The sequence below is a fragment of the Pelophylax lessonae genome (assembly GCF_965119305.1).
Source record: "Pelophylax lessonae genome assembly, chromosome: 1".
In the NCBI taxonomy this organism is placed as follows: Eukaryota; Metazoa; Chordata; class Amphibia; order Anura; family Ranidae; genus Pelophylax; species Pelophylax lessonae.
This window is the reverse complement of record NC_138768.1, coordinates 715,005,373-715,031,722: the sequence shown is the minus strand read 5'-3', so window position 1 is coordinate 715,031,722 and position 26,350 is coordinate 715,005,373. Positions and strand designations below refer to the sequence as shown.

Here is a 26,350-nt window from a genome sequence, read left to right as displayed (position 1 = left end):
CCCTGTGCGGCCGCACAGCTCGCACACCCCAAAGGCCGGCCCTGGTTGTGTTGGGGGTGGATGACTCTTTTTTTGAGGTTTACTAGCCATCCGAAATCTTCCAGGGACTGAAGAAGAATCTCCCTGTGGGACATGAGCCGTACTGGATTGTCTGCAAGGAGAAGGATGTCGTCCAAATAATGAAACCCTCTCAAACCCTTCTCCCAGGGGAGCGAGAACGGATATCAGGACCTCGGTAAATACCCGAGGCGAAGTGCAGAGGCCGAACAGAAGGGCTTTGAATTGTAGATGTATTCCTCCTACTGTAAACCTCAGGAACTTCTGGAAGGATGGGAGGATTGGGATATGTAGATAGGCATCCTGGAGGTCGAGTGATATCATCTAGTCTCCTGGCTGGATTACCTGGATAATTGTATTTAATGATTCCATTTTTAAGCTCTCGAGTGTTATGTAGCGATTTAGCTTCTTGAGATCTATCACAGGTCTCCATCCTCCTGTCTTTTTCCTGACCAGAAAGAGTGGGGAATAAAAGCCTGTAGAGCGTTTTGCCGATGGGACTGGAATAACTGCTCCCTGGAGCTGGAGTTCTGTCAGAAATTGCAGTAGTGCCGAAGACTTTTCCAGAGAAGCTGGAATCCTTGTTTTCTGAAAAACCTGAGGCGGGGGATGGGAGAATTCCCAATGATGCCCTAGCTTGATCTTTGCTAGGACCCTTGGGTTTCCTATCCTGGGGGAGTAAACTGGACTTCCCTCCTGAGACTCTGGAGATGGCTTCGTCTAATCTTTTTCCAAATAGATTTTTCCCATCAAAGGGTATCCTACACCAATTTTGTTTGGATGATAGGTCAGCCGTCCAAAACTTTAGCCAAAGGGCCCTTTTAGCCATCACTGCGTGAAGCATAGATCTTGCCGAGCAGCGGATTGCGTCGATTGCGGCCTCTCCGACAAAGTCTGCTGATATCTTAAGTTCTTCGAGAGCCTTGATGATGTCTTTCCTGTGGACATCCTGGCGCAAGGCTGTTTCCACATTATCTGTCCAAACTCTGATGGCGCTAGACACTGAAGTGAGTGCAATAGCCGGCTTGCAGGCAGCGCCTGAATCAAAATACGGCGGTCTAAAGGATCTCTAAAGGAAGTTGAATCCTCCATAGGTAGAGTCACATTTTTGGCAAGGCATGCCACCGCTGCATCAACTACCGGCATTGTATTTAAAGATTGTGCATCCGATTCGGCCAGGGGGTAAAGTTTATTGAGGCGGCCCAGAGAGAATTTTTTATCGGTCTTTTTCCACTCTTCCTCTATGATCTCTCTGATCTCGCCCATTAGTGGGAAGCAAACCTGCTTCCTTTTGAGGAAGGGGAAGTATGTTTTGGATCTTCCCGGAGGATCCTCCGTGTCTTACCAAGAATTGGCTGTTTTCACTGCCTGGATGAATGGTTGCACCAAGGCATAGCTGAAGCCTGATGGATCTGCCTCATCTGAGGACTTACCTGAGAGTGGAATCGAGGAATCGCCTCTGGCCGGTAGGGCTGTGGAAGGCCGAGAACTGTTGAGGCCTGAAGGGCCTGGTGCCTCAGGATCTCTGTCTTGTGCTAATGCCCTAGGAGGGGCTGCCTGTGCTGGAACCAGGGTTGTCAATTCTGCGAGAGAGTCTTTCATTGTCTTTTTGAGCAGATCTACCACTTGGTTATTCTCCGCCTCCCGGTTGGAAGCATACTCGCGGAAGCAAACTGCAAACCAGCTTGCGTGACAAGGGTATTTCTCCACAGGTCCAACACTTTTTGGGGGAGCGAGGAGGTGCAGAGGGCAAGTGATGATGCCTTGATCTTGATCTTTCTGAAGATTTGCGGCGGGATCTGCGATCCGGGCTGTCATTTTCGCGGTGTCTTGAAGATCTTCCTGATCTTCTAGAATAAGTAGGGCTGAAACAAAGTACGTTTGTCAGCCAATTATGCACTCTTTTTAGTACCTAGACATACTCACGAGAAGGTGCTCCTATACCTATTGCGAGGATCTTGTCCACGGGATGAGTGGCTCATTGCAGGGCGTTACAGAAGGAACCGACTAAAAAAAAAAAAGTATAATAGATGAAAAAGGATACAGAGAAAGAGAAAGCAGGTAAGAACAAAAAGGTGATTAGAGAGAAAGAGAGGGGAAGCGGGAGCAGGGGTCTTTAAGGAAGAGGATGGGAAAACTGAGAAAACAAAAAGAAAAAAAAGCACTTTCTTCTTTTTTTCCTTTTTATTTATATACAGTGTATATGTGTGTGTGTGTGTGTGTGTGTGTGTGTGTGTGTATATATATATATATATATATATATATATATATATATATATATACAGTGGGTACGGAAAGTATTCAGACCCCCTTACATTTTTCACTCTTTGTTATATTGCAGCCATTTGCTAAAATCATTTAAGTTCATTCTTCTTCCTCATGAATGTACACATAGCACCCCATACTGACAGAAAAACACAGAATTGTTGACATTGTTGCAGATTTATTAAAAAAGAAAAACTGAAATATCATATGGTCCTAAGTATTCAGACACTTTGCTCAGTATTTAGTAGAAGCCCCATTTTGATCTAATACAGCCAGGAGTCTTTTGGGGAAAGATGCAACAAGTCTTTCACACCTGGATTTGGGGATCCTCTGCCATTCCTCCTTGCAGATCCTCTCCAGTTCTGTCAGGTTGGATGGTAAACGTTGGTGGGCAGCCATTTTTAGGTCTCTCCAGAGATGCTCAATTGGGTTTAAGTCAGGGCTCTGGCTGGGCCATTCAAGAACAGTCACGGAGTTGTTGTGAAGCCACTCCTTCGTTATTTTAGCTGTGTGCTTAGGGTCATTGTCTTGTTGGAAGGTAAACCTTCGGCCCAGTCTGAGGTCCAGAGCACTCTGGAGAAGGTTTTTGTCCAGGATATCCCTGTACTTGGTCGCATTCATCTTTCCCTCGATTGCAACCAGTCGTCCTGTCCCTGCAGCTGAAAAACACCCCCACAGCATGATGCTGCCACCACCATGCTTCACTGTTGGGACTGTATTGGACAGGTGATGAGCAGTGCCTGGTTTTCTCCACACATACCGCTTAGAATTAAGGCCAAAAAGTTCTACTTTGGTCTCATCAGACCAGAGAATCTTATTTCTTACCATCTTGGAGTCCTTCATGTGTTTTTTTTAGCAATCTCCATGCGGGCTTTCATGTGTCTTACACTGAGGAGAGGCTTCCGTCGGGCCACTCTGCTATAAAGCCCCGACTGGTGGAGGGCTGCAGTGATGGTTGACTTTCTACAACTTTCTCCCATCTCCTGACTGCATCTCTGGAGCTCAGCCACAGTGATCTTTGGGTTCTTCTTTACCTCTCTCACCAAGGCTCTTCTCCCCCGATAGCTCAGTTTGGCCGGACGGCCAGCTCTAGGAAGGGTTCTGGTAGTCCCAAACGTCTTCCATTTGAGGATTATGGAGGCCACTGTGCTCTTAGGAACCTTAAGTGCAGCAGAAATCTTTTTGTAACCTTGGCCAGATCTGTGCCTTGCCACAATTCTGTCTCTGAGCTCTTCAAGCAGTTCCTTTGACCTCATGATTCTCATTTGCTCTGACATGCATTGTGATCTGGAAGGTCTTATATAGACAGGTGTGTGGCTTTCCTAATCAAGTCCAATCAGTATAATCAAACACAGCTGGACTCAAATGAAGGTGTAGAACCATCTCAAGGATGATCAGAAGAAATGGAAAGCACCTGAGTTAAATATATGAGTGTCACAGCAAAGGGTCTGAATACTTAGGACCATGTGATATTTCAGTTTTTCTTTTTTAATAAATCTGCAACAATGTCAACAATTCTGTGTTTTTCTGTCAGTATGGGGTGCTATGTGTACATTCATGAGGAAGAAGAATGAACTTAAATGATTTTAGCAAATGGCTGCAATATAACAAAGAGTGAAAAATTTAAGGGGGTCTGAATACTTTCCGTACCCACTGTGTATATATATATATATATATATATATATATATATATATATATATATATATATATAGCGGTACCCAAATGGCCAGAGACCAGGTACCCATAAAATATAAGGGGGGTATCTTTACCTTTGCCTACCTATAGAGGAGGGGGGAAGGTAGAATAGGGAGGATAATAAAGAGTAAGGAGAAGGAACTAAATAAAAGGGAAAAGGGAAAGGCAGAAAAAACAAAGAACACAAAGGCTTTAGAGGTAGCGGGTCCTCCTGCAAAACCCCGCAGGCAAAACATCATAAATCTGTTCCTCTGCAGGCAGAATGCGTTCCTATGAGGGAACTCTGCGCCATACCCCAAGATCCACAGAAGGCGTTCCCAGTCTTATCAGTGCTTTGAGCGACCCAAGAAACAGGTATGAGGAAAAAAAGGAGAATGCTGGGAGTAGGGGGCGTCTTTCTTTTATGCTATTCACTAGTCCCGAAGGTGGAGTAGAGGCGGAGCGCTATCATTGGTATGCTGCCATGGAGGCACCAAGAAAAAGTTTTGCCTATAGTTCTAATTTAGGCTACACAACAGCATAAGCAAATGGTTCAGTTTATCTAATGCTACAGTTTATCTAATGCTACAGACCCAGGTATGGCATTTCTCTTCTTTTACTGATCCCCATATTGCAACTACAATTGGCATTCACTATTGGTAATGAATAAAAGATGGCTTTAGTTGCAACTGGCAGCCAGATGAAGACAGTTGCATGTGGAGTACTTCCTGTGTGAATAGGAAAATCGGCACACTAAGTTTACTTTTCTTTTGTCCTCAAAAGAATATGATTTATATTTTCTCACCTCTACATTCTACCCAATTTAGAATTTTGGACTAAACGGACCTTTAGAATCTGCGGTATCAATTGCTGCAGATGAACAATGGAAGCGAATACGAACTGTGCTGTCACCTACATTCACCAGTGGAAAACTTAAACAAGTGAGTCCTGTATCCTGTATACATAATGTAGATCTAATCCACCAAATCTTTACCAGTGCAATAGGAAAAATAGCAGTGCCACAAAGATGTTCTTCACCAGTCACAATGGGCTATTGCTGCCAGGTAAGCAGGTGGAGATTGTCTTTCTCGACTACAAAATGCAGAGGCAACCCGTGACAAAGCTATAATAATGAGACTGGCTATGTTAGGCTAGGTTTAGAACTTTAGACCTGTGTCTAAACTGTCGCCTCACTGAAAAGCAATCCACGTTTAGATTAGCAATTTACGTTTCAGAGCCATTTGACTGCCTCCTCAGAGACTGTTTTAACCCCATAATTGCAGAAAAAATGCACCACAACCATGTAAATTGCACACAGTTGCAGGGAATTTATGGCTCTTCCTCATTTGCTTGAATGGGTCGTGATCCACAGGCTTGCTACCCACCGTGTGTGACATTCAGATCATTTTTGCCACGGATTGAAGTGAAGCATCGCAAGTGCGCTAAGTGAACACCCTTATCCCCTGCCATTACAGCTTAAGAGGGGTGGTAAAAATGTGGCTGAGCCATGTACTGTAATTTTTATGCACCCCCCCCCCCCCCAACCACAAGTCTTAACCACTTGCCGACCGCCGCAAGTACATATGCTGCGGTGGTCACCCCCGGCCAGGCAAAGTGACGTACCGGTACGTCACTACTCCTCACCGCTCTGGCGCACGCGCGCTCCCGCAGTATCGCCGATGGCTTGATTGGGTTCAGAACCGATCAGTCATCAGGTCCGGGCCAATCATTTTTGGCCTGGACCTGTAGATCGGTTCTGCCCAATCAGTTTATATTCTGAGCCTGTGTAATGTAAACACAGGCTCAGAAAAAACGTGCTCTCCCCTCCCATGATCCTTTTTGGATCCAGCGTGAGAGGAAAGCACATCTAACTGTAAGTACTGCACCAAGCACATATATTAACACTTAGGCTCATTTAACCCCCGATCGCCCCCCCCCCCCAGTTAACCCCTACACCCCCTGTCACAACACACACTGTATACAGCATATAGCATTTTCCTATTTACCTGTATAAGTGTGATTTGTGAACAGGTGTAGTGCTTGCGGCCCCCCCCTTTTTCACTTAAAATACCCGCCACCCCCCCATAAAGATTTAACCCCCTGATCCCCCCTGATCACCCCCAGTTAACCCCTTCCCCCTGTCAATTTGCACACTAATACAAACGTAATATACTGTTTTTCTGTATTTTGTATTAGTGTGTTTGTGACCTGAATTAGCGCTAGCAAGTTAGTTTCTGTCCCAAGGAGGTTTAGGGTCCCCACCACCCCCCCCCCCCCCCCCGCCAATAAAGATTTAACCCCCTGATCCCCCCCTGATCACATACAGTTAACCCCTTCCCCCCCTGTCACATTGCACATTAATACACACGTAATATAGTGTTTTACTGTATTTTGTATTAGTGTGATTGTGACTTGAGTTTGCGCTAGCGAGTAAGTTTCTAGCCCAAAGGCGGTTTAGGGTCCCCGCCTACCCCCAATAAAGATTTAACCCCCTGATCCCCCCCTGATCACCCCCAGTTAACCCCTTTATTGCCCTGTCACAGTGTCACTTTTATAGTGTATAGTTTTTTTTTCTGATCACTATTATTAGTGACACAGGTGACATTAGCTAGTGTTAGTGTCAGTCTAAAATAGCGCAGATCCCCGGCGCATAGTTAGAAATAACCCCTTGATTACCACACACACGCACATACACTTCCATTACTAGTATAGTGTTTGAACAGATCAATATCTCATCAGAACTATACTAGCGTCCCCATAGTTTAGGGTTCCCAAAACGCGGTGTTTGCACGATCAGCACTGATTCCTGCCAGCACCTGCGTTTAAACCCTCTGCTCAGCCCACCCCACCCAGGCAAGTGTAGTAATCAATAGATTGCTGTCACTTACAAAAAAACACAACACACAAAACCGCTGGGTTAGCAGAGTCAGGCCTGATCCCTGCTAGCATTAGCAGTTTTTTTTGGTAGCGCTTGAAATAGTCCTTGATAACCAGGTGCTTTTACTGTACAGGTAAATTTAGTTACCAAAATGACCAAACGTTTGTACAGTAGTGCAGAGGCTTATAGTATACTGACGGTGTCAGATGAGAGCGATGGGGAAGTCTCACTGGCAGAATCGGGGTCAGTATATGTACGAACCTGATGACGGCAGTGGCTCCCTGACAGATAGCTCCGACGACAGATGGGTCCCTGTTAGACCCAGGCGTACCCGACCCCATTCTGGAGTTGTTGAGATGCAGGAATCGCAGGGTGCTCATATGGAGTAGAGTGTCGGTACTACGGCCGCTCATCCTTCTGGTGACCTGGCAAGCACCAGCGGCCTAGTACACCCTGGACCTAGTACAACCAGCACTGCAGTAACACTTGGTGACGTGGCGAGTCCCATAAATGCAGTTGAAGCTGGTGCGGTGGCTAGCACGAGTAGTGGCCCGCAGCCACCGCGTATTCGAAGACAGGCCGGTAGAGCCCATAGTGCCCTCCCTGATGTGCTGGCATATCCCAATTGGCAACCCACTGATTCTACAGCGCCAGTACATCCCCCATTCACTGCCCAACCTGGAATCAACATGGAGACAGCTGGTTTTACGCCCCTGAACTTTTTTGAGCTGTTTTTCACGGAAGATCTTTACAGATCTATTGTGGATCAATCAAATTTATACGCACAACAATTTATCGCCGCCAACCCAAATTCGCCCCCTTGCCAGACCATTCGGCTGGAAACCTATAACGGTTCCCGATTTTAAAATCTTTCTGGGCCTTTCCCTCCACATGGGCATAACCAAACAGAGTGAATTGCGGCTATATTGGTCCACTAGCCCACTTCACCATATGCGCATGTACTCTGCCTCCAAGTCCAGGGCGAGATACGAGCAAATTCTGTGATTTATGCATTTCAGCGACAATGAAATCTGTTGTCCTCGGGGAGACCCTGAATATGATCGGCTCCACAAAATTCGGCCCCTCATAGACCACTTCAATCAGCGGTTTGCAGCCTTGTTTACCCCCGAACAAGTTGTCTGCATTGACGAGTCCCTGATTAAATTTACTGGCCGCCTTGCTATGAAACAGTACCTCCCCAGCAAGCGTGCCAAGTACGGGGTCAAGCTGTATAAACTGTGTGACAGGGCCACAGGTTATACAGTTAGTTTCCGGGTCTATGAGGGAAAAGATAGCTGTGTGGAACCCCCCAACTGCCCAGACTACATAGGGAGCAGCGGCAAGATAGTTTGGGACTTGGTGTCACCCTTATCCAGAAAGGGGTACTATTTGTACGTGGATAAATTCTACACAAGCGTGCCACTATTTAGTCATCTTTCTGAATTACAAATTGGCGCATGTGGCACCGTGCGACCTAATCGCCGGGGCTTCCCCCAACGGCTTGTAAATTCCCGTCTTAGTCGGGGGGCAACAGCCTGCTTGAAAACTGACAAATTGCTTGCAGTGAAGTGGAGGGATACACGGAATGTTTATGTTCTGTCCTCCCTTCACGCAGACACGACGATCCAAATTCCTACGGCAATTGGCGTTATGGAGAAACCCCTCTGTGTCCACGAATATAACCTTAATATGGGAGGGGTGGACCTTAACGACCAGCTTTTGGCACCGTATTTAGTTGCCCGTAAAGCCAGACGCTGGTACAAAAAAGTGTCTGTTTATTTATACCAATTGGCTATGCTGAAAGCCTTTGTCCTATACAGGGCGTCAGGACAAACTGGATCCTTCCGGGAATTCCAGGAAGTGATCATCCTTGCCTACCTGTACCCAGGAGGCATGCCTGCCCAACTTCCCCTTCCAGATGCAGTGAGCCGGCTGCATGAGAGACATTTTCCACATTTCCTCCCGAGTACCCCTACCCAAAGACACCCCTAAAGAAGATGTCGTGTCTGTAGCAGGCGTGGATGTAGGCGTGACACCCGCTATTATTGTCCCAGATGTCCTGACCAACCTGGTCTCTGCATCGGGGAATGTTTCGAGCGCTACCATACACTAGTGGAGTTTTAGTGTAGGGTACAGCATGACACAGTGTAGGGCACATAAACACAGGGTCTCGAAAGATGTTCGATGGCTATCGACATTTTGAGAGACCCAAGCTGGAAAATCGCAGTTCAGAGAAAAAAACAGTAAAAAAAAAAAATAAAAAAATCCAAAAACAGTTGTTGTGTCAGTCATTTTATATGTTCTTCTACTCTTCCTACTGTACTTTTACTGTACTTTGTTTTTCATTCTTTTGTTAACCTGTTTCTCTTGCAGGTACTCGTCGGCTGCCACATTGATTTTATATATTCTGACACAAACAGTGTTTGCGAACAGCATATATGGATACCTTTGCTGGCAGCAGCTGTGGTGATTTTCTGATTTCAGCACTGCAGTTAAAATACTATTTAGGTATGCGTGGAATATTGTCATGTATACCCATCATTAAATTCAGTGGGTGGTTGTTTGGGTGGTTAATGATGAGTAATACTACACAATATTCCTGTGCTGATTTCTGTTCTCTTTTTTTTCGTTCAGCCCACAGGCTGCATGAAAAAAAAAAAAAAAAAAACCTACACTATATGCCAAACAAGGACCAGCAATGTACTGGTACGTTGCTGGACTTTGAGTGGTTATACCAGGATGATGCCTGCAGATTTAGGCATCATCTTGGTATCGTTTTTTACAGCCAGCGGTCGGCTTACCTGTAAAAGCAATCCTATCGGATAATTGGCCGCTAGACTGCTTTTACATGCAGTGGGAGGGGACCACCCCCCCCCCCCTCCTGCCGCCTTCTGTGGTTTTTCTCGGGCTCTCCTGTCCCACCAGTTAACCCAAGAGTGCAGCCGGTGGTTCAATTATCTAACCATAGAGCTAATTGGAGATGAGAATGGCTCCAATCATCTCTATGGCCTAAGATACTGGAAGCTACGAGCATTTCATGACTTCAGTTTCGCCAGAAATAAACAGCGCCATTGGGAAAGAATTTTATCACACCAATTTTGGTGTGGTCAGATGCATTAAGGTCAGAGGAGAGATCTAGAGTCTAAAAGACCCCAATTTTTTAAAAAAAAGAGTACCTGTCAATACAGATTGCTATCATAGGGGATATTTAAATTCACTGTGATAACAATAAAAATGATTAAAAAAAAAAAATGAAAGGAAAGGTGTCAAGATAACATATAAAAGCAAAATAAAAAAAAATCAAGCCCCCAGTCCCCCCGTGCTTGCGTGCAATGGCGCACGCAAGCGTTGGTCTAGTGTCATATGTAAACCGCAATTGCAGCATGCAAGACCTCCTCTGTGAGTCTAAAGTGGTAACCTGTAAAGACTTTTAAAGGCTTTTAAAAATGTACGTAGTTTGTTGCCGCTGCACAGGCGTGCGCAATTTTTAAAGCATGTCATGTTTGGTATCTATGTACTCGGCATAAGACCATCTTTTAAATTATACCAAACAATTTGGAATTATATAGTGTATTTGTGCAATAAATTAAAAAAATATATATTTTTTTTTTTCGCAGAAATTGCGTTTGGAAAATCTGTGTGCAAATACCGTGTGACAAAAAAAATTGCAACATCCACCATTTTGTTCTATAGGGCCTCTGCTTTAAAGAAATATATAATTTTTGGGGGTTCAAAGTAATTTTCTAGTAAAAAAAATATTTTTTCATGTAAACAAAAAGTCACAGAAAAGGCTTGGTTTTCAAGTGGTTAGTAGAGTGGGTGATGTGTGGCTAAGATTGAGCATAAAATGCCGGGACAGTTCAAACACCCCCCAAATGACCCCTTTTTGAAAAGTAGACACCCAAAGCTATTTGCTGAGAGACATATTGAGTCCATGGAGTATTTTATATTTTCAATAAATAATATTGCTGCGCTAAGTGAATAACTGTTAACCACTATCGTTTAAAATTGTGACAAGTAACATACAAATATGGTGATGATCATAAATTAATATGAATCAAACAAAACCAAGATAATAAATATCCCAATAAAAATAAAGTGACTTAATATTGTTTGTGAAAAAGTCCCAATACACAGTGCAATAAATGTTAACCAATATCGCTTAGAACTGTGACACGTAATATACAAATAAGGTGATGATCATAAATTAATATGAATCAAACAAAGCCAAGATAATAAATATCCCAATAAAAATAAAGTGACTTAATATTGTATGTGAAAAAGTCCCAATACACAGTGCAATCTCAGTGACAGATAAATAAAACAATCTTCATCTGTGCAAAAACGTGCTGCATGCTTCACTCCAGGTGCTCCAGTGACAAATAGTGAGATTAGCAGCTCACCTCAGACAGAGACTCAAATGAGTCAAAATGGGCACAAAGGCTAACATCCATGGTCGCCTGGTGATCCCCTCTGCCTTCACCTCCAACCAATCCCTCAGGTCTCAAGCACGTGGTGGATGAAAAACATACAAAAGGAGATCTAGTGCTCTCTGTATTTGTAAAGGGGCTATTTATTGATATACATAAGAATTGCACTTACATTGTTTGGCACTTAAGCCGTGCCAGCTCACATATGCCTTCCAAACACTTCCTGGAACCTCCGAACCTGCACGTAACTACGCCGGTCATCCACCACGTGCTTGAGACCTGAGGGATTGGTTGGAGGTGAAGGCAGAGGGGATCACCAGGCGACCGTGGATGTTAGCCTTTGTGCCCATTTTGACTCATTTGAGTCTCTGTCTGAGGTGAGCTGCTAATCTCACTATTTGTCACTGGAGCACCTGGAGTAAAGCATGCAGCACGTTTTTGCACAGATGAAGATTGTTTTATTTATCTGTCACTGAGATTGCACTGTGTATTGGGACTTTTTCACATACAATATTAAGTCACTTTATTTTTATTGGGATATTTATTATCTTGGCTTTGTTTGATTCATATTAATTTATGATCATCACCTTATTTGTATATTACGTGTCACAGTTCTAAGCGATATTGGTTAACATTTATTGCACTGTGTATTGGGACTTTTTCACAAACAATATTAAGTCACTTTATTTTTATTGGGATATTTATTATCTTGGTTTTGTTTGATTCATATTAATTCATGATCATCACCATATTTGTATATTACTTGTCACAATTTTAAGCGATAGTGGTTAACAGTTATTCACTTAGCGCAGCAATATTATTTATTGATTATTGTGGGTGTTTTGTGTTTGGCACTGATTGCTTGCAGCTTTGTGATCATCACTTTTAATTTGAGGATTGCGCTGATTATTTTCACCTTATTGTAGTATTTTGCCCTAAGTTTCGGGAAGATGACAATTTTTTTTTTTTGCACAAAGTTGTCACTAAATGATATATTTCTCACACATGCCATGGGTATATGTGAAATGACACCCCATAATACATTCTGCTGCTTCTCCTGAGTACATGTGTGAGACTTTTTGGGAGCCTAGCTGTGTACGCGACCCCGAAATCCAATCCCCATCTTCAGGTTTTCTAATGGCGTAAATTGCTGATTTTTTTTCCTCTTTTTTTTCAATTTCCAAAACTTGTGACAAAAAGTGAGATCTGCAAAACACTCAGCATGCATCTCTGCAAATAGCTTAGGGTGTCTACTATCCGAAAAGGGGTCATTTGGGGGTGGTTTGTGCTGTCTTGGCATTTCATGGCCTCCGAAACTGTGATAGGTAGTCAGGAGTGAAATCAATAATTTACGCCCTTGGAAAGCCTGAAAGTGGGGATTGGTTTTTGGGGTCCTGTACTCGGCTAGACTGCAAAAAAGTCTCACACATGGGGTATCCCTGTACTCAGGAGAAGCACCAGAATGTATTTTGAGGTGTCATTTCACATATACCCATGGCATGTGTGAGCAATATATCATTTACTGACAACTTTTTGTAGAAAAAAAAAAAGAAATATATATATATATATATATATATATATATATATATATATATATATATATATATTTCCCGGGACTTGTGGCAAAATATAAAATATTCCATGGACTCACCATGCCTCTCAGCAAATAGCTTGGGGTGTCTACTTTCCAAAATGGGGTCATTTGGGGGGGGTTTTGTGCTATCTTGGAATTTTAGGGCCTCCGAAACTGTGACAGGTAGTGCAGAGGTGACATGCACAATTTACGCCATTAGAAAACTTGAGAGTGTTGATTGGTTTTTCGCGGTCCTGTACACAGCTAGGCTCCCAAAAAGCCTCACACATGTGGTATCCCTGTACTCAGGGGAAGCAGTAGAATGTATTTTGGGGTGTCATTCCACTTATACCCATGGCATGTGTGAGCAATTTATCAGTTAGTGACAACGTTGTGTTAGAAAAATAAATAAAAAAAAAATTAATTTTCCCAAAACTTGTGGCAAAATATTCCATGGACTCACCATGCCTCTCAGCAAACAGCTTGGGGTGTCTACTTTCCAAAATGGGGGTCATTTGGGGGGGTTTTGTGGTATCTTGACATTTCAGGGCCTCGTTAAACCGTTATAGGTAGTGAGAAATGCAATGAAAAATGTATGCCCTTTGAAATTCTGATGGTGGTGATTTGTTTTTGGGCTCCCGTACACTGCTAGGCTCCCAAAAAGCCTCACATATGTGGTATCCCTGTACTCAGGAGAAGCAGCAGAATATATTTTGGGATGTAATTACACATATACTCATGGCATGTGTGAGCAATATATAATTTCAATGACAACTTTGTGTAGTCATTTTTCAAACACCTGTGACAAAAAAATGAAATATTCAATGAGCTCAACATGTCTCTCAGGACATTCCATAGGATGTCTACTTTCCAAAAAGTGGTAGTTTGGGGGGGGTTTATACTGCCCTGCCATTTTAGCACTTCATGAAATGAGATAGGCAGTCAGAAATTAAAGCTGCGTAAATTTATTTACACTATAGTTTGTAGACGCTATAACTTTTGCGCAAACCAATAAAAATACGCTCATTGAAATTTTTTGTGTCAAAGACATGTAGCTAAATACATTTTGGCCAAAAAATATGACATAAATTGAGTATATTGGATATTTTTTAAAAGACAAAGTTGAAAATGTCATTTTTTTTCTCAAAATGTTTGCTATTTTTTTTTTATTAATATCGCAAAAAATAGGTGATCAAATACCACCAAAAGAAAGCTCTGTGGGAAAAAAAGGACATAAATTTAGTTTGGGTACAGCATTGCATGACCGTGCAATTGTCAGTTAAAGTCACGAAGTGCCAAGTTGAAAAAAGGGGTCTGGTCAGGAAGGGGGTAAAATCTTCCGGGGCTTAAGTTGTTAACAAACCTTTAATTTCACCATAAAAACTGTTGTCAATAGAGCCAAGAAAAGCATGTCGAGATAATTTCTAAAGAACAGATATTTTCAGCTAGCTGCCTGAAATTAGTTAGACAGGGGTCTGATAACCCTGTAACACAAGGTTTGAAATTTGGTCTTCAATGAACATTTTTGACTCATGGCAAGTGCGCCATGGTGCTTGGGGCTATAGTTGTGGATTGAAACAAATAGATCCGTAGACTAGCTGCCTGACAAAGCATTTAGGTAATATACTGAGCTGCAATGAAGTGAATGTGTGCTGAGCATGTATGAATGAATTATTCTATTATTCGCACCACCGTTGTATTTACACTGTTTTCTGCATGCAATGGAAATTTGAAAGTCTAGTTCTTGGTATCATATTGTAACTAAAAAAATAAAAATAAAATCTTGTCATCTCCACAGATGTTCCCAATAATTAAAAATTATGGAGACCTTTTAGTGAAGAATATCCAGAAGAAGGTTGATAGCAAAGAACTTATAAACATGAAGGAGTAAGTATGTGGTGTATGAATACTTGAATACCAACCTAACAGATAATATGGTTTACAAAAAGGAATAGATATCCAACCGTCGTTATATCGGAAATTGATAATAAAGAAAAGTTAACGATGATGAAAGGAAATTGACCACACATTTGTAATATGACTTGGTACTTATTTGCTGCTGATGTGTAGTTAACATTAGTTTACATTGAACTACAACTGTCAATAGAATATTTTATTCTAGACTGGATGGTGTTAGTATCTGTTTTATGCATCTGCACTTGAGTCGTGTTATTAATGGCTAGAATGATGGATAGGAAAGAGGTGTATGCATATGGGGCTAATGTAAGTTTTTTTTTTTAACACCAACCAATCTAATTCTGTAGGAGTATAGGATTTGAGTGAGACTGGTTGATATATGGGCTATATTTAGATTACTAATGCTTTGTTATTTGCCTCAGGATCTTTGGAAGCTACACCATGGACATTGTTCTAAGTACATCATTCAGTGTGAATGTGGATTCACAGAACAATCCCAACGATCCATTTGTGACCAATGCCAGAAATCTTTTCACATTCTCCTTTTTCAATCCATTGTTCTTAATTACAGGTAAATTATCCAGTCTCCTCTTCACAAAAATCTGTTATCTTAGGCTGCAGTCCTAAATATTGGCAGGAATTTGCTCCATTTTGCAGAACATTTAACCATTCATTATATCTGTTTTTTTTTTCTTGCAGTGCTATGTCCATTCCTTATACCTCTATTGAACAAACTGAATTTCTGCTTCATGCCTTTAAGTGTTCTCAACTTTTTCCAAGATGCCATTAAAAGGATCAAGAAAGACAGGCAGAAAGGTATTCATACGGTAAGTAAACTTTTAAATTAGGTCATTTTATCTAGTTTCTGTTATGAAATTAAGCAAACAGGATTTTTTTTTCTTTCATTGATGTGTGCTGATGAGGCTGCACTGATGGGCACTAATAGGCAGCATTGATAGGGTGCACTGATGGGCAATGATCAGAACTGATGAGGCAGCACTGGTGGGCACTGATGAGGAGGCACTGATGGAGCTATACTGATATGCAGGCACTGATTGGCAGCACTGATGGGCACTAATGGCAACTGTTGGGGCTGCACTGATAATCAGGACACTGATGATCAGTGCCCTGATTATCAGTGTAGATGTCCCTTTTCACACCGGCCAGTTACCGGCTCTCTGCCACAGCATTAGAAAGGAAATGCTGATAACCGGCATGTGTGTTTACATTGTGATCAGCTGTGATTGGCCCTTTACTTCGATCTATGATCAGCTGTGTCCGAAGGACACAGTGATCACTAAATGCACCAGATGCGCACCGCAGCCAGTGGGCGGCGAAGGCGTGGTTCTGGGAGGACATCAAAAGGCGCCCTCCCAGAACTGGACGACCGCGTTGCAGCCATTATTCGGCTGTAGCGCGGTCAGCAAGCGGTAATTAGCTGGGGAGGAGGGCGCAGTTTTAAGCTGTAAACAAATTAAGTTGGCTGTATGCATGACTGGATTGTTCTTTTAAATAATAATAGTAGAAGAACAAGGATGCAGTTTTGTATTCATCTTCTTTTTGCACAGTGAATTTTTTCAGAATATTTAAAAATGATTAATTTTGCTAATACTTCCATTTGTATATGCTACCTGCATATCTGTACATGTTCAAAAGAAATTAGACACAATTATTGCAGACCTCCTCAGAGTCTTATCATGGGAAAATTTTGAAATTTCTTGGCAGGATACCATTTGTACGTGAGAGACATAAGTGATGTTGATGGCTTTTGTAGGTCATAAAAAATATTAATTCTCAAAGGAGTTGCTTTTGGTAATATAGTGTATGTATGTATCGGGACACCTGCCTTTACACGTACATAGATTTTAATCAGTCTTAGTCTGTAGGGTTCAATATTGAGTTGGCCCACCCTTTGCAGCTATAACAGCTTCAACTCTTCTGGGAATGCTGTCCACAAGGTTCAGGAGTGTGTCTATGGGAATGATTGACCGTTCTTCTAGAAGGGCATTTTTTTTTTTTTCTTTTTAGAAGGGCATTTTTGAGGTCAGGCATTGATGTTGGAGAGAAGACCTGGCTTGCAGTCTCTAATTCATCCCAAAGGTGTTCTATTGGGTTGAGGTCAGGACTCTGCGTAGGCCAGTCAAGTTTTTCAACCCCAAACACGCTCATCCATGTCTTTATGGACCTTGTTTGTGTACTTTTGGTAATATAGTGTATGTCTTTAGGACAGGAGGATTTATTTTAAATGTTTGTAAATATCTTATCTGATATCCAAAAGCAACAGTGGTGGCCCATACATTGGGGGTGCAGGGGCGCTGCCCCCCCCCATTCCCAGCAATCAAGCCCCCTAATCTACATGCAGGGTGCCAGGTGCATGGATTCCAATGGGGTTTTTTTTTTTTTTAAAGCCCCTGATTAGAGCCAGAGGCTCTAATACGCTTCAAAAATGGGTGGGCTCGGGGTGCAGAGCACTGCTCCCTGAGCCCACCCAGTTGTGTGACAAATAGTGAATGAATATTCGCTATTGCCACACTGATTCTCCTCCCGGCCAATCAGGAAGCGGGTCCTGAGACCTGTTTCCCGATTGGCCGAAAGGAGAAGGCATGCTACTGGCCAAGAATGGGGGAGGAGACGACAGCCAAGAAGGGACATGAAGGAGCCTGAGGGGGAAGTCACCGCTGCCGCCTGTCAGTCCGGAGGACCAAGTTAAGTAAACCGGCAGGGGGGAGATGTGGTGGTGCAGGCTGGAGTGATGGGGGGGGAGGGTCCCCGGCCAGGTCTGTCTGATGCCCCCCCCCGACTGATCCGCCACTGAAATTCAATGGCTACCTCCCTGGCCATCGATGCACAGTTATGAAAACTTAGTGAGAGGAGATATCTCCCCATCCTCCAGCAGGTCATCAAGTGCCAGTACCAGCTATATTTCTCAATGACAACCAACATGTGTAGTATTTTAATCTTTCCCTCTTCTCCCTTCTGACTACCTTCCCACTCATAGAAAGATTTTCCATGGGTGAGAAAATGTTTTTATGAATTATTGAACACCGTTGACAGCTGTTACTGCTCTCAGCATCACAGAGGTCCATATTTTCACAAATGATTCTCAAATCAGTAGTCTCATTTATGATATTTGAGTGATCCTTAAATTGCTGTTCTTCAAGTCATTCTTCAAGTCATAAAATAACTTTTCTGTGCATGTGATCTAATATATCAGCTCAGTATTATCTTGTTTTCTTTTACTTAGGACCGGGTGGATTTTCTGCAACTCATGGTTGATTCTCAGACCAAAGAAGGGTCAAGTTTAGAAGAGGAGAATCATGGTTACAAAGGTAAAACAAATTATTTAAGCTTATGAGAACTAGAAGCACAACAGAATGCATAATACTATGGAGTTAATTATACATTTTCTGCAACAACAATGCAATTTATTTTCATTGGATAGAAGGTCACAACTAATCTAGTTGAGGAACATCAAACAACCGCAATAATGCATTGAACAAAAAAAAAAAAAAAAGTGATATAACAAAATGAATGGCTATACTCGTGTATAAAAAGTTGAAAGCGTGTCGTTGCAGTGATCCAGGTTCTAGATGTTTCCTGGGCACAGAGGATTTTAATAGCAAAGAAAAGCCATGAGATGGAATGAAGTGGCGTTTTTGCAGCGAGACAAACACTAGCATCTGCTTCTTGGCCTAATGTACTATTGCAGTTGTTTGATGTTCCGTAAAGTGGAACTACGGTACACCGCATCTGAGGATCACAAACCAAAAATGCTATTTAACCACTTCTGGACGTGAAGGTTTTACCTCCTTAATGACCAGGCCATTTTTTGAGCTTTCTTTTGGTGGTATTTGATCACCTGTGCGATTTTTTGTTTTGTTTTTTAATTTTTGCACTATAAACAAAAAAAGAGCAACAACTCTGAAAAAAAAAAACATATTTTTTTACTTTCTGCTATATAACATTCCCAATTATAAAAAATGTAAAAATCAAATTTTTTCATCATTTTAGGCCAAACTGTATTCTGCTACATATTTTTGATAAAAAAAAAATCACAATAAGCATATATTGGTTTGTGCAAAAGGTGTCGCGTCTACAAACTAGGGGAAAAATATGTCATTTTTATTTTTTTTACTAGTATTGGCAGCGATCAGCGATTTTTAGCGGGACTGCGACATTGCGACGGACAGATCAGACCCCTAACTGACATTTTTGACACTTTTGGGGGGAACAGTGACATTACTACAGTAATCAGTGCTAAAAATATGCACATTTACTGTAATAATGACACTGGCAGGGAAGGGGTTAATACCAGGGGCAATCAAAGGGTCAAATGTGTCCCTAAGGGGTGCTTTCTAACTGTGTGGGGGGGGGGGCTTGCTGCATGAACACAGAGACCTGTGTTCCTAAATAAGAGGAACACATGATGCTTATAATTGAAGTTATAATGTAATATTGTATCTATGATTACCAGGTAAAACTGTTCTTTTTTCATAGCACTGACTGACACTGAGATAATGGCCCAGGGACTTATCTTCATCATAGCAGGCTATGAGACAACTAGCACTACCCTTATGTTCATGGCCTACCTCCTGGCAACACACCCTGATGTCCAAACCAAACTGCAAGAGGAAATTGAGACCCATTTACCTAACAAGGTAAACCATAAAGATTTTTTTTGCTTTTCACACTGAAGTGTGTTTTCCAAAGAAAAGGCACAGCATTAAATCCTGTGTTTGGAAAAAAAAAAAATATATATATACTTATATAGAATAGAGATCAGACATATTGTAATGTTTATGTGTAGATTTTTGCCTTTAGTGGTTTAGGACAGATTACTCTGCTAAACGACGACTTGTCAGCAACTCTGTAAACGGCTACTTAGATACGCAAAAATGAAATGCAAAACATTTTTGTATAGATATAAAAAAAAAAAAACATTATAAATACCCATTTTCCCTTTTTTATAAGTGATCACATTCCCTCTGTTTTAAGCTGCATAGGAGCTGTGGGAGGAGAAGCAGCAGTGCACTGAGCTTCCCAGTGAATGGCTGTGCAGCGGGGGCGTGTCAGGACCAGTCTGATCATTGGAGGAGAGCATAGCTAGAGAACTGACTATGGTGTGCTCTCCTACTTAGTGTGGTCAGTTTTTAATAGGGAAGCAGAGGGACTAGCAGGAACACCAGGGGTTTCACACAAAGGACGCAATACAAAGAGAATAGGATACTTTCTCATTCAAGTACATGATACAGCAGGAATAAATCAGGAATATGAAGTGTCGGGGTAACAAATGCTTTGAGCTAGCCATAGTTTGATCGAAATTAAGCTGGTTCAGCAGGGACCAGACACATTGCAATTCATGTACGGCCATCCCCGTTTGACAGAAGTTGATCATCAGATCTAGATTAGAGGAATGTTGGAAAACTTGTGTTGATCGGCTGTAGCCGCTGATCAGTGTATTCTGACAGCGGAGAGTCCTGCTGTTAGAATCCAATGTCTCAGCATGGAGGATTCCTCTATCCACCTCTTATGTGGATGGAGGAATTTGTTCCTTTTTTTTTTTTTTTTTTTTTTTAGATCAGCCCACTGGCTGATTGAAAAAAAAAAAAAGAGGCATATTTGGCCAGCTTTAAGCTTGCCATACACTGTATGAATTTGGGCTGATTCCATATTTTGCTCAGTAGGCGGCCCTATTGGTTGCCTGCTGCCTGTCATCCCTTAAATGAAAAATCACAGGGGCCATGTGGAAAATTGTCAGGCAAAAGCAAATGCATTCAATCCGATGCAGTCGTGGTTTGTGAATTTTAACAGCCAGCAGGGCCGACCATCAAAATGCAATAGGCACTGCCAGAGATGTGTTCATCTGCATGCTGGGGGCTGAATGAATAAAAAAAACTATCAGTGGGTGGGCAGCTTTAGAGAGACTAATGTTTTCAGCCTCAGCAGATGGATGGATTTCAATACACTTGCACTCACAGAAGAAAAGTAAATCGCAAGCACTGTGTAGCTTAGAAGTAGAGTCTAAAAGACGCAAAGGACACTGGGAAATGTAGCTTAAAGTGGTTGTAGACCCACTTTGATGACTTCTACCTATAGGTAAGCCTATATTAAGGCTTACCTATAGGTGCTGTAAATATCTCCTAAACTTGCACTGTTTAGGATATATTTACAATGCATGCAGCCAATGATGTCATCGGCGCATGCGCTCTGAAGAAACCGCCGCCCGTGCTGTTTCTTCAGAGCCCTGTGCCGTGACTGGCGGCTCCTGCGCGCATGCGCTGGAGTGATGTCACACAGCTCTGGCCAGTAATACAGCCGGAGTCCGCTGACCTGGAAGGAAGACGGGTGAAGATGGATGCGGCCGGCAGCAGGGACAACGTGGGCTTCGTTGCAGGTAAGTATCACATAATGTGCTAGTATGCGATGCATACTAGCACATTATGCATTTACTTTGCAGAGGGGGGAAAAAATGAAATAATAAAGCTAAGAATTTACTTCCTCTTTAATATGTCATTTGTGTAATATTTAATGTGTATGCGAGACTCCAGCACAGCTGCACTAATATGGAAGTCAATGAACAAACATGCACAGATGTAGGAAGTTAAAATGTTTTAATTATTATATACAGTAATTTAAGGAATTGTTAAACAAATTTGTATGCAGTTCCACTGTGTTTCTACTATGACTTTATTAGCATTCTTTAGTTTCACTTTAAGCTGATATATAATATATTATGTTGGAATAAGTGCCCTGGTACATTAAGGTTTTTTTGTACACAGGCTCCTCCCACTTATGAAGCTCTGATGCAGATGGAATATTTGGACATGGTGATTTATGAATGTCTGCGACTGTACCCTGCAGCTGGGAGACTTGAAAGAGTCTGTAAGAAAACAACAGAGATCAACGGAGTAACCATCCCAGAGGGAGTTGTGACTGTGATCCCAGCTTATGTTTTACACCGGGACCCTTCACTGTGGGCTGAACCAGAGGAGTTCCGACCTGAAAGGTTACTTACTTTTGCTACATACTGGAACTGACAGGTTTTCTTTAAAGCATGTTTTAAGATTCCTGAAAACAATCTTAAAGCGGAGTTCCACCCTGGATTTGTTTTGTTTTTTTTTAATACCCCCGGGACAGTCAGGGCTAGTGCATTCCACAATGGCTAGCCTCTGATCTGTCCCGGGTTGCACTTACCTGCAAGACGAAATACTTACCTTGCAAACGTCTTGTCCAGCGCTGCCATCTCAGATGTGGGCAGCTTGAAGCCAGCGCGTCCTCTTCGGCGTCTTCTTCCGCCTTCTGTGGTCCCACGATGCTCTGCGCCGGCCCCGACGTCACTTCCGGGTCGCGCGCGTCACCCCTCCACAGCTTCTGGGCATGCCCAGAAGCTGTTTAGAAGGGGATGACGCGCGCGACCCGGAACTGACGTCGGGGCCGGTGCAGGCGCAATGATTCCTGGGAGCTATGACGTCCAGCTCCCAGGAATCATTGCAGAGCCAGGAAGTGACGACGGGCCGCGGCCGAGGAAGGAGGAAGAAGGAAGTAAGGTAAGTATATTTTCTTCGCTACGAGGTAAGTAAAAAAAAAAAAAATATGCGATTATCCATTTCTTTTTCAGGTGACCCGGAGCGAGAAGATGGAGGTAAGTATAAAAATAGGGTGGAACTCCACTTTAAAGTAGTTATCCAGGAGAGAATAAAAAAAATTCAGCTTACCCTTATAAGCCTAGGTTCACAGAGGTGCAGTGTGGGGAACTGCATGTGATTCGGACAGGAATCACACCACATTCCTGTTAAAATCACATGCCATTATTTTCAGTGCGATTTGAGCTCATTCATTTTGTATGGCTCAAAACGCACCGCATCTACACCACTACTTTTTACTGCTTTTGCTGTGTTTCTCGCATCGCTTATATATTTGAACTGAGGCTTAAAGTGGTTGTAAACCCTCTCCTATACCCAGTAAATGGAACAGCCTCAGATGATGCACAGAGCTGAAACAAATCCTCCTACATATAAGTTTTATGTGAATATCTACTGTCTTACCCTTTCTACACTCCTTAGAAAGTGCAGATCATGAAATCTTTCTTCCTCTTCCAGCAGTGACTGTGAAGTCTAGGTTTACACTATGCGAGAGCTGATTGGAGGAAAGGCACACCCCTCCCCCCTTCCACATATGCAGAGGAATGAAGGAACTTGCAGAGCTGCAGCCTGAATAGACAAGCTCTCTGCTTATCTACCCCTAAACTCCCTCCCTGACACTAATTTTCAGCTCATGTTTTCTCGTGTGGCGGGGAACTTGTCAGAAGTGACCCTGCTAATAACACAGGAATGGAGCAGCAGAAAGACAGGGTACTAAGAGCTTTGAAGAGAGATAAGTTAACACTACAGATATATGTGCTTAGGTCAAATTTCATGAATGGGGTTTACAACCACTTTAACCACTTAAGGACCGGAAGGTTTTACCCCCTTAAGGACCAGGCCATTTTTTGCGATACGGCCCTGCGGTACTTTAACTGATAATTGCGCGGTCGTGTGATGCTATACCCAAATAAAATTGATGTCCTTTTTTTCCCACAAATGGAGCGTTTTTTTGGTGGTATTTGATCACCTCTGCGTTTTTTTTTTTGCATTATAAACAAAAAAAGAGCGACAATTCTGAAAAAAAACCACATATTTTTTACTTACTGCTATAAAACAATCCCAATAAAAAATTTTATTTTTTTCATCATTTTAGACCAATATGTATTCTGCTACATATTTTTGGTTAAAAAAAATCACAATAAGTGTATATTGATTGGTTTGCGCAAATGTTATCGCGTCTACAAACTAGGGGAAAGATTTATGTCATTTTTATTTTATTTTTTTTACTAGTATTGGCGATGATCAGTGATTTTTAGCGGGACTGCAACATTGCAGCGGACATATCAGACACCTAACTGACACTTTTGGGGGGACCAGTGACATTACTACAGTAATCAGTGCTAAAAATATGCACTGTTACTGTATTAATGACACTGGCAGGGAAGGGGGTTAACACCAGGGGGCGATCAAAGGGTTAAATGTACGCCTAGGGGGTGCTTTCTAACTGTGTGAGGGTTTTATTTACTGGATGAACACAGAAACCTGTGTTCCTAAATAGGAGGAACACAGGATCCCTGTGTTCATCACTGACAGAACAGTGGTCTGCCATGTTTACATCAGCAGACCGCCGTTCTGTCTCCATGGGAGCGATTTCACCCGCTCTAGCCAATCGGCGCGTGCGTGCGCCCCCACTAACTGCTACATGAAACAATGTACTTAACAGAGCTGACCTGCGGGAGTCGGCTCTGTTATAACTACGGCGGCTGGTCGGCAAGTGGTTAAGCATTGCTGAATAAATGGCACTTTCCTTCTTAACCTAAAAAAGGAGATGGTGGCTTTAAAATATAACTAAAGGCAAAACTTTTTAATTCTGGACAGAGTGGAGAGAGATCAGAACACCCATCAGGTTTGTATTGCTGTTTGTGTTCCATTTTGGGAGATTCACTCTGTCTGCTTGAATGAAAGTGAAAGGAAATTCCAAAATGTGGGTTAACATTAGAACAGGAATATAAGGAAAATCTTCCAATGAAGGCTGAAGGCACTAGTTCTGGTTATTCTGGTGATACCCAGGGATTTCCCTCACTTCTCCTTTCCTGCTGTGGCTATGAGGCAGGAAGTGAAGGGAACAACCTGCTGACAGGTGTTATAACCCTCCCTAACTTAAGAAAAATTAAAAAAAATAAAGATTGACATTAGTTCCATTTTCAGAGGTCTATGGCTTGACTTGATCACCAATGCTAAGACAGAACACATGCTAGGAAGTTTCTGTCTACATATATATATATCTATTTTTTGAGGCAGAAACTGTTTTTGCTATTCCAGCAGAACTTTAAAGTAAGGCTCCATGTACACGGGACGTTGTTAAAAGTCCCTTTGAATGCTGGAATTTTTAGGACGTTTGAAACGTCCGTTCGGTCGCGTTTGTACCCACAGTTAGCGGGCGTTTGCGTTTAGAACCGTTCCTAGAGGTCAAAAAAATTATTCCCCTTTAAAATGGAAAAACGCGAACGCTAAACGCGGGACATCGCGTTCGGACGCGTTTGTGCGTTTGAAACGCCGAGAAACACACGTTTGAACGCAAAAAATTGCGTTCTAAAAAAAGTCCCTGAACGCAACTGCCTGCAAATGACTGTAAACGACCTGGTGTACATGGACAGATAAGATAAAATGTAGATGGGTTCAGGGGCTTCTGAAAAAAACGCCCAACTGCTCCTAAACGGCCATTTCCAGCGTCCCGTGTACATGGAGCCTAAGCCTGTATTTTGACTTTATAAGGCAAAGCAACAGGTTCACTGTTCAAAGCCAAATATAACCCCCACCCCAGCAGCACTACATTTCTTTTTCTTCCTTCTGTATTTGGCTACAAGGAGTGAGTGAAGTTGGCCCTGTGTATGCTACAAGTCCCCACTTACAGCTTACAATGCACTAAGGACTTTCTTCCCACCCCGTACTGTGCCAGTCACCAAGCACCAGAGTAAAGCAGACCATAGATCAGTAATTTTTTCTGTTCAGCCAGCTGGTGATGTGGATCATTCAGAAGTTGGATTGTTTTACATTTAGGGATTTTTATTTTTGGTAGTGTCAATTCCACTGAGATTTGAAGGACATGGGGCTGTATCTACTGTATATGCAAGGCCCCCACCATATTTACAGGGCTACAGAGAGATATTGACGAGATACTAATGCTTTATTTTTTTATAGATTCAGTAAGGAGAATAAAGAATCCCAAGACCCTTACACCTTTCTTCCTTTTGGATTTGGGCCCCGCAACTGCATCGGGATGAGATTTGCTATGGTCAACATGAAGTCAGCCATCACTTTGCTAATACAGAACTTCAGTTTCCGAACCTGCAAGGACACTCCAGTAAGAAATTTACTTTTATTTATTTTAAAAGTAAATGTGTTTTAATTCCACAAAGTAAAGTTACAATTAGCAATTTATAATTTACCTAGTTGCAGCCAAAAGATCACCTTGGTGTCACTTTTCTGAAATGGTGATACTTACTGAGTAGTGATTTCTATATGGATAACAGCCTTTTAAATCCTGTTGAAGAAATAAGAGATCATGTAATATTAGAATTTAGTTTATCTGTTCTGTTAATTCTGCCACTTGTGTTACAGATCCCCCTGCAAATTGACACCACAGGGTTCCTAAAGCCAACAAAACCTATTATACTCAATCTGGTGCCCAGAGAAGACCAAAAGACAGGAAATTAGGTCCAGAAGAAATGAAGAGTGAGTGATATGCGACTCAGGATGAACATTTTGGATATCGGTGCAGCATATAATTATTTTTTATATTCGATAACCTTTGAGATAAAAAAAAAAACATCAATCATTCAAGTTATAGGAGCTCATGTCTTAAACTCTTTTTTTCCAGCACTGGCCAACAGTATATGTATTGGTTAAGGTCTAACAGATGGTTATTGTGTGCATTGTATTGTCACTTCCCTGGCTACTTACAAATGTAAA

General features: G+C 42.2%; 1 protein-coding gene across 1 annotated transcript in view; it reads left to right on the top strand.

The window, feature by feature from the left end:
• The window catches only part of LOC309554857 (cytochrome P450 3A24-like), a 73,675-nt gene extending 47,548 nt beyond the window's left edge, over positions 1 to 26,127 (top strand). Inside the window, exons 5-13 of the mRNA XM_082256580.1 lie at positions 4,825 to 4,938; positions 14,677 to 14,765; positions 15,218 to 15,366; positions 15,495 to 15,622; positions 18,040 to 18,124; positions 19,293 to 19,453; positions 21,575 to 21,801; positions 25,580 to 25,742; positions 26,000 to 26,127. Coding sequence (XP_082112706.1) covers positions 4,825 to 4,938; positions 14,677 to 14,765; positions 15,218 to 15,366; positions 15,495 to 15,622; positions 18,040 to 18,124; positions 19,293 to 19,453; positions 21,575 to 21,801; positions 25,580 to 25,742; positions 26,000 to 26,095 — 1,212 coding nt within the window. The 3' untranslated portion in view covers positions 26,096 to 26,127. The remainder of the gene's footprint in view (positions 1 to 4,824; positions 4,939 to 14,676; positions 14,766 to 15,217; positions 15,367 to 15,494; positions 15,623 to 18,039; positions 18,125 to 19,292; positions 19,454 to 21,574; positions 21,802 to 25,579; positions 25,743 to 25,999) is intronic.
• Positions 26,128 to 26,350: the final 223 nt, after the last annotated feature.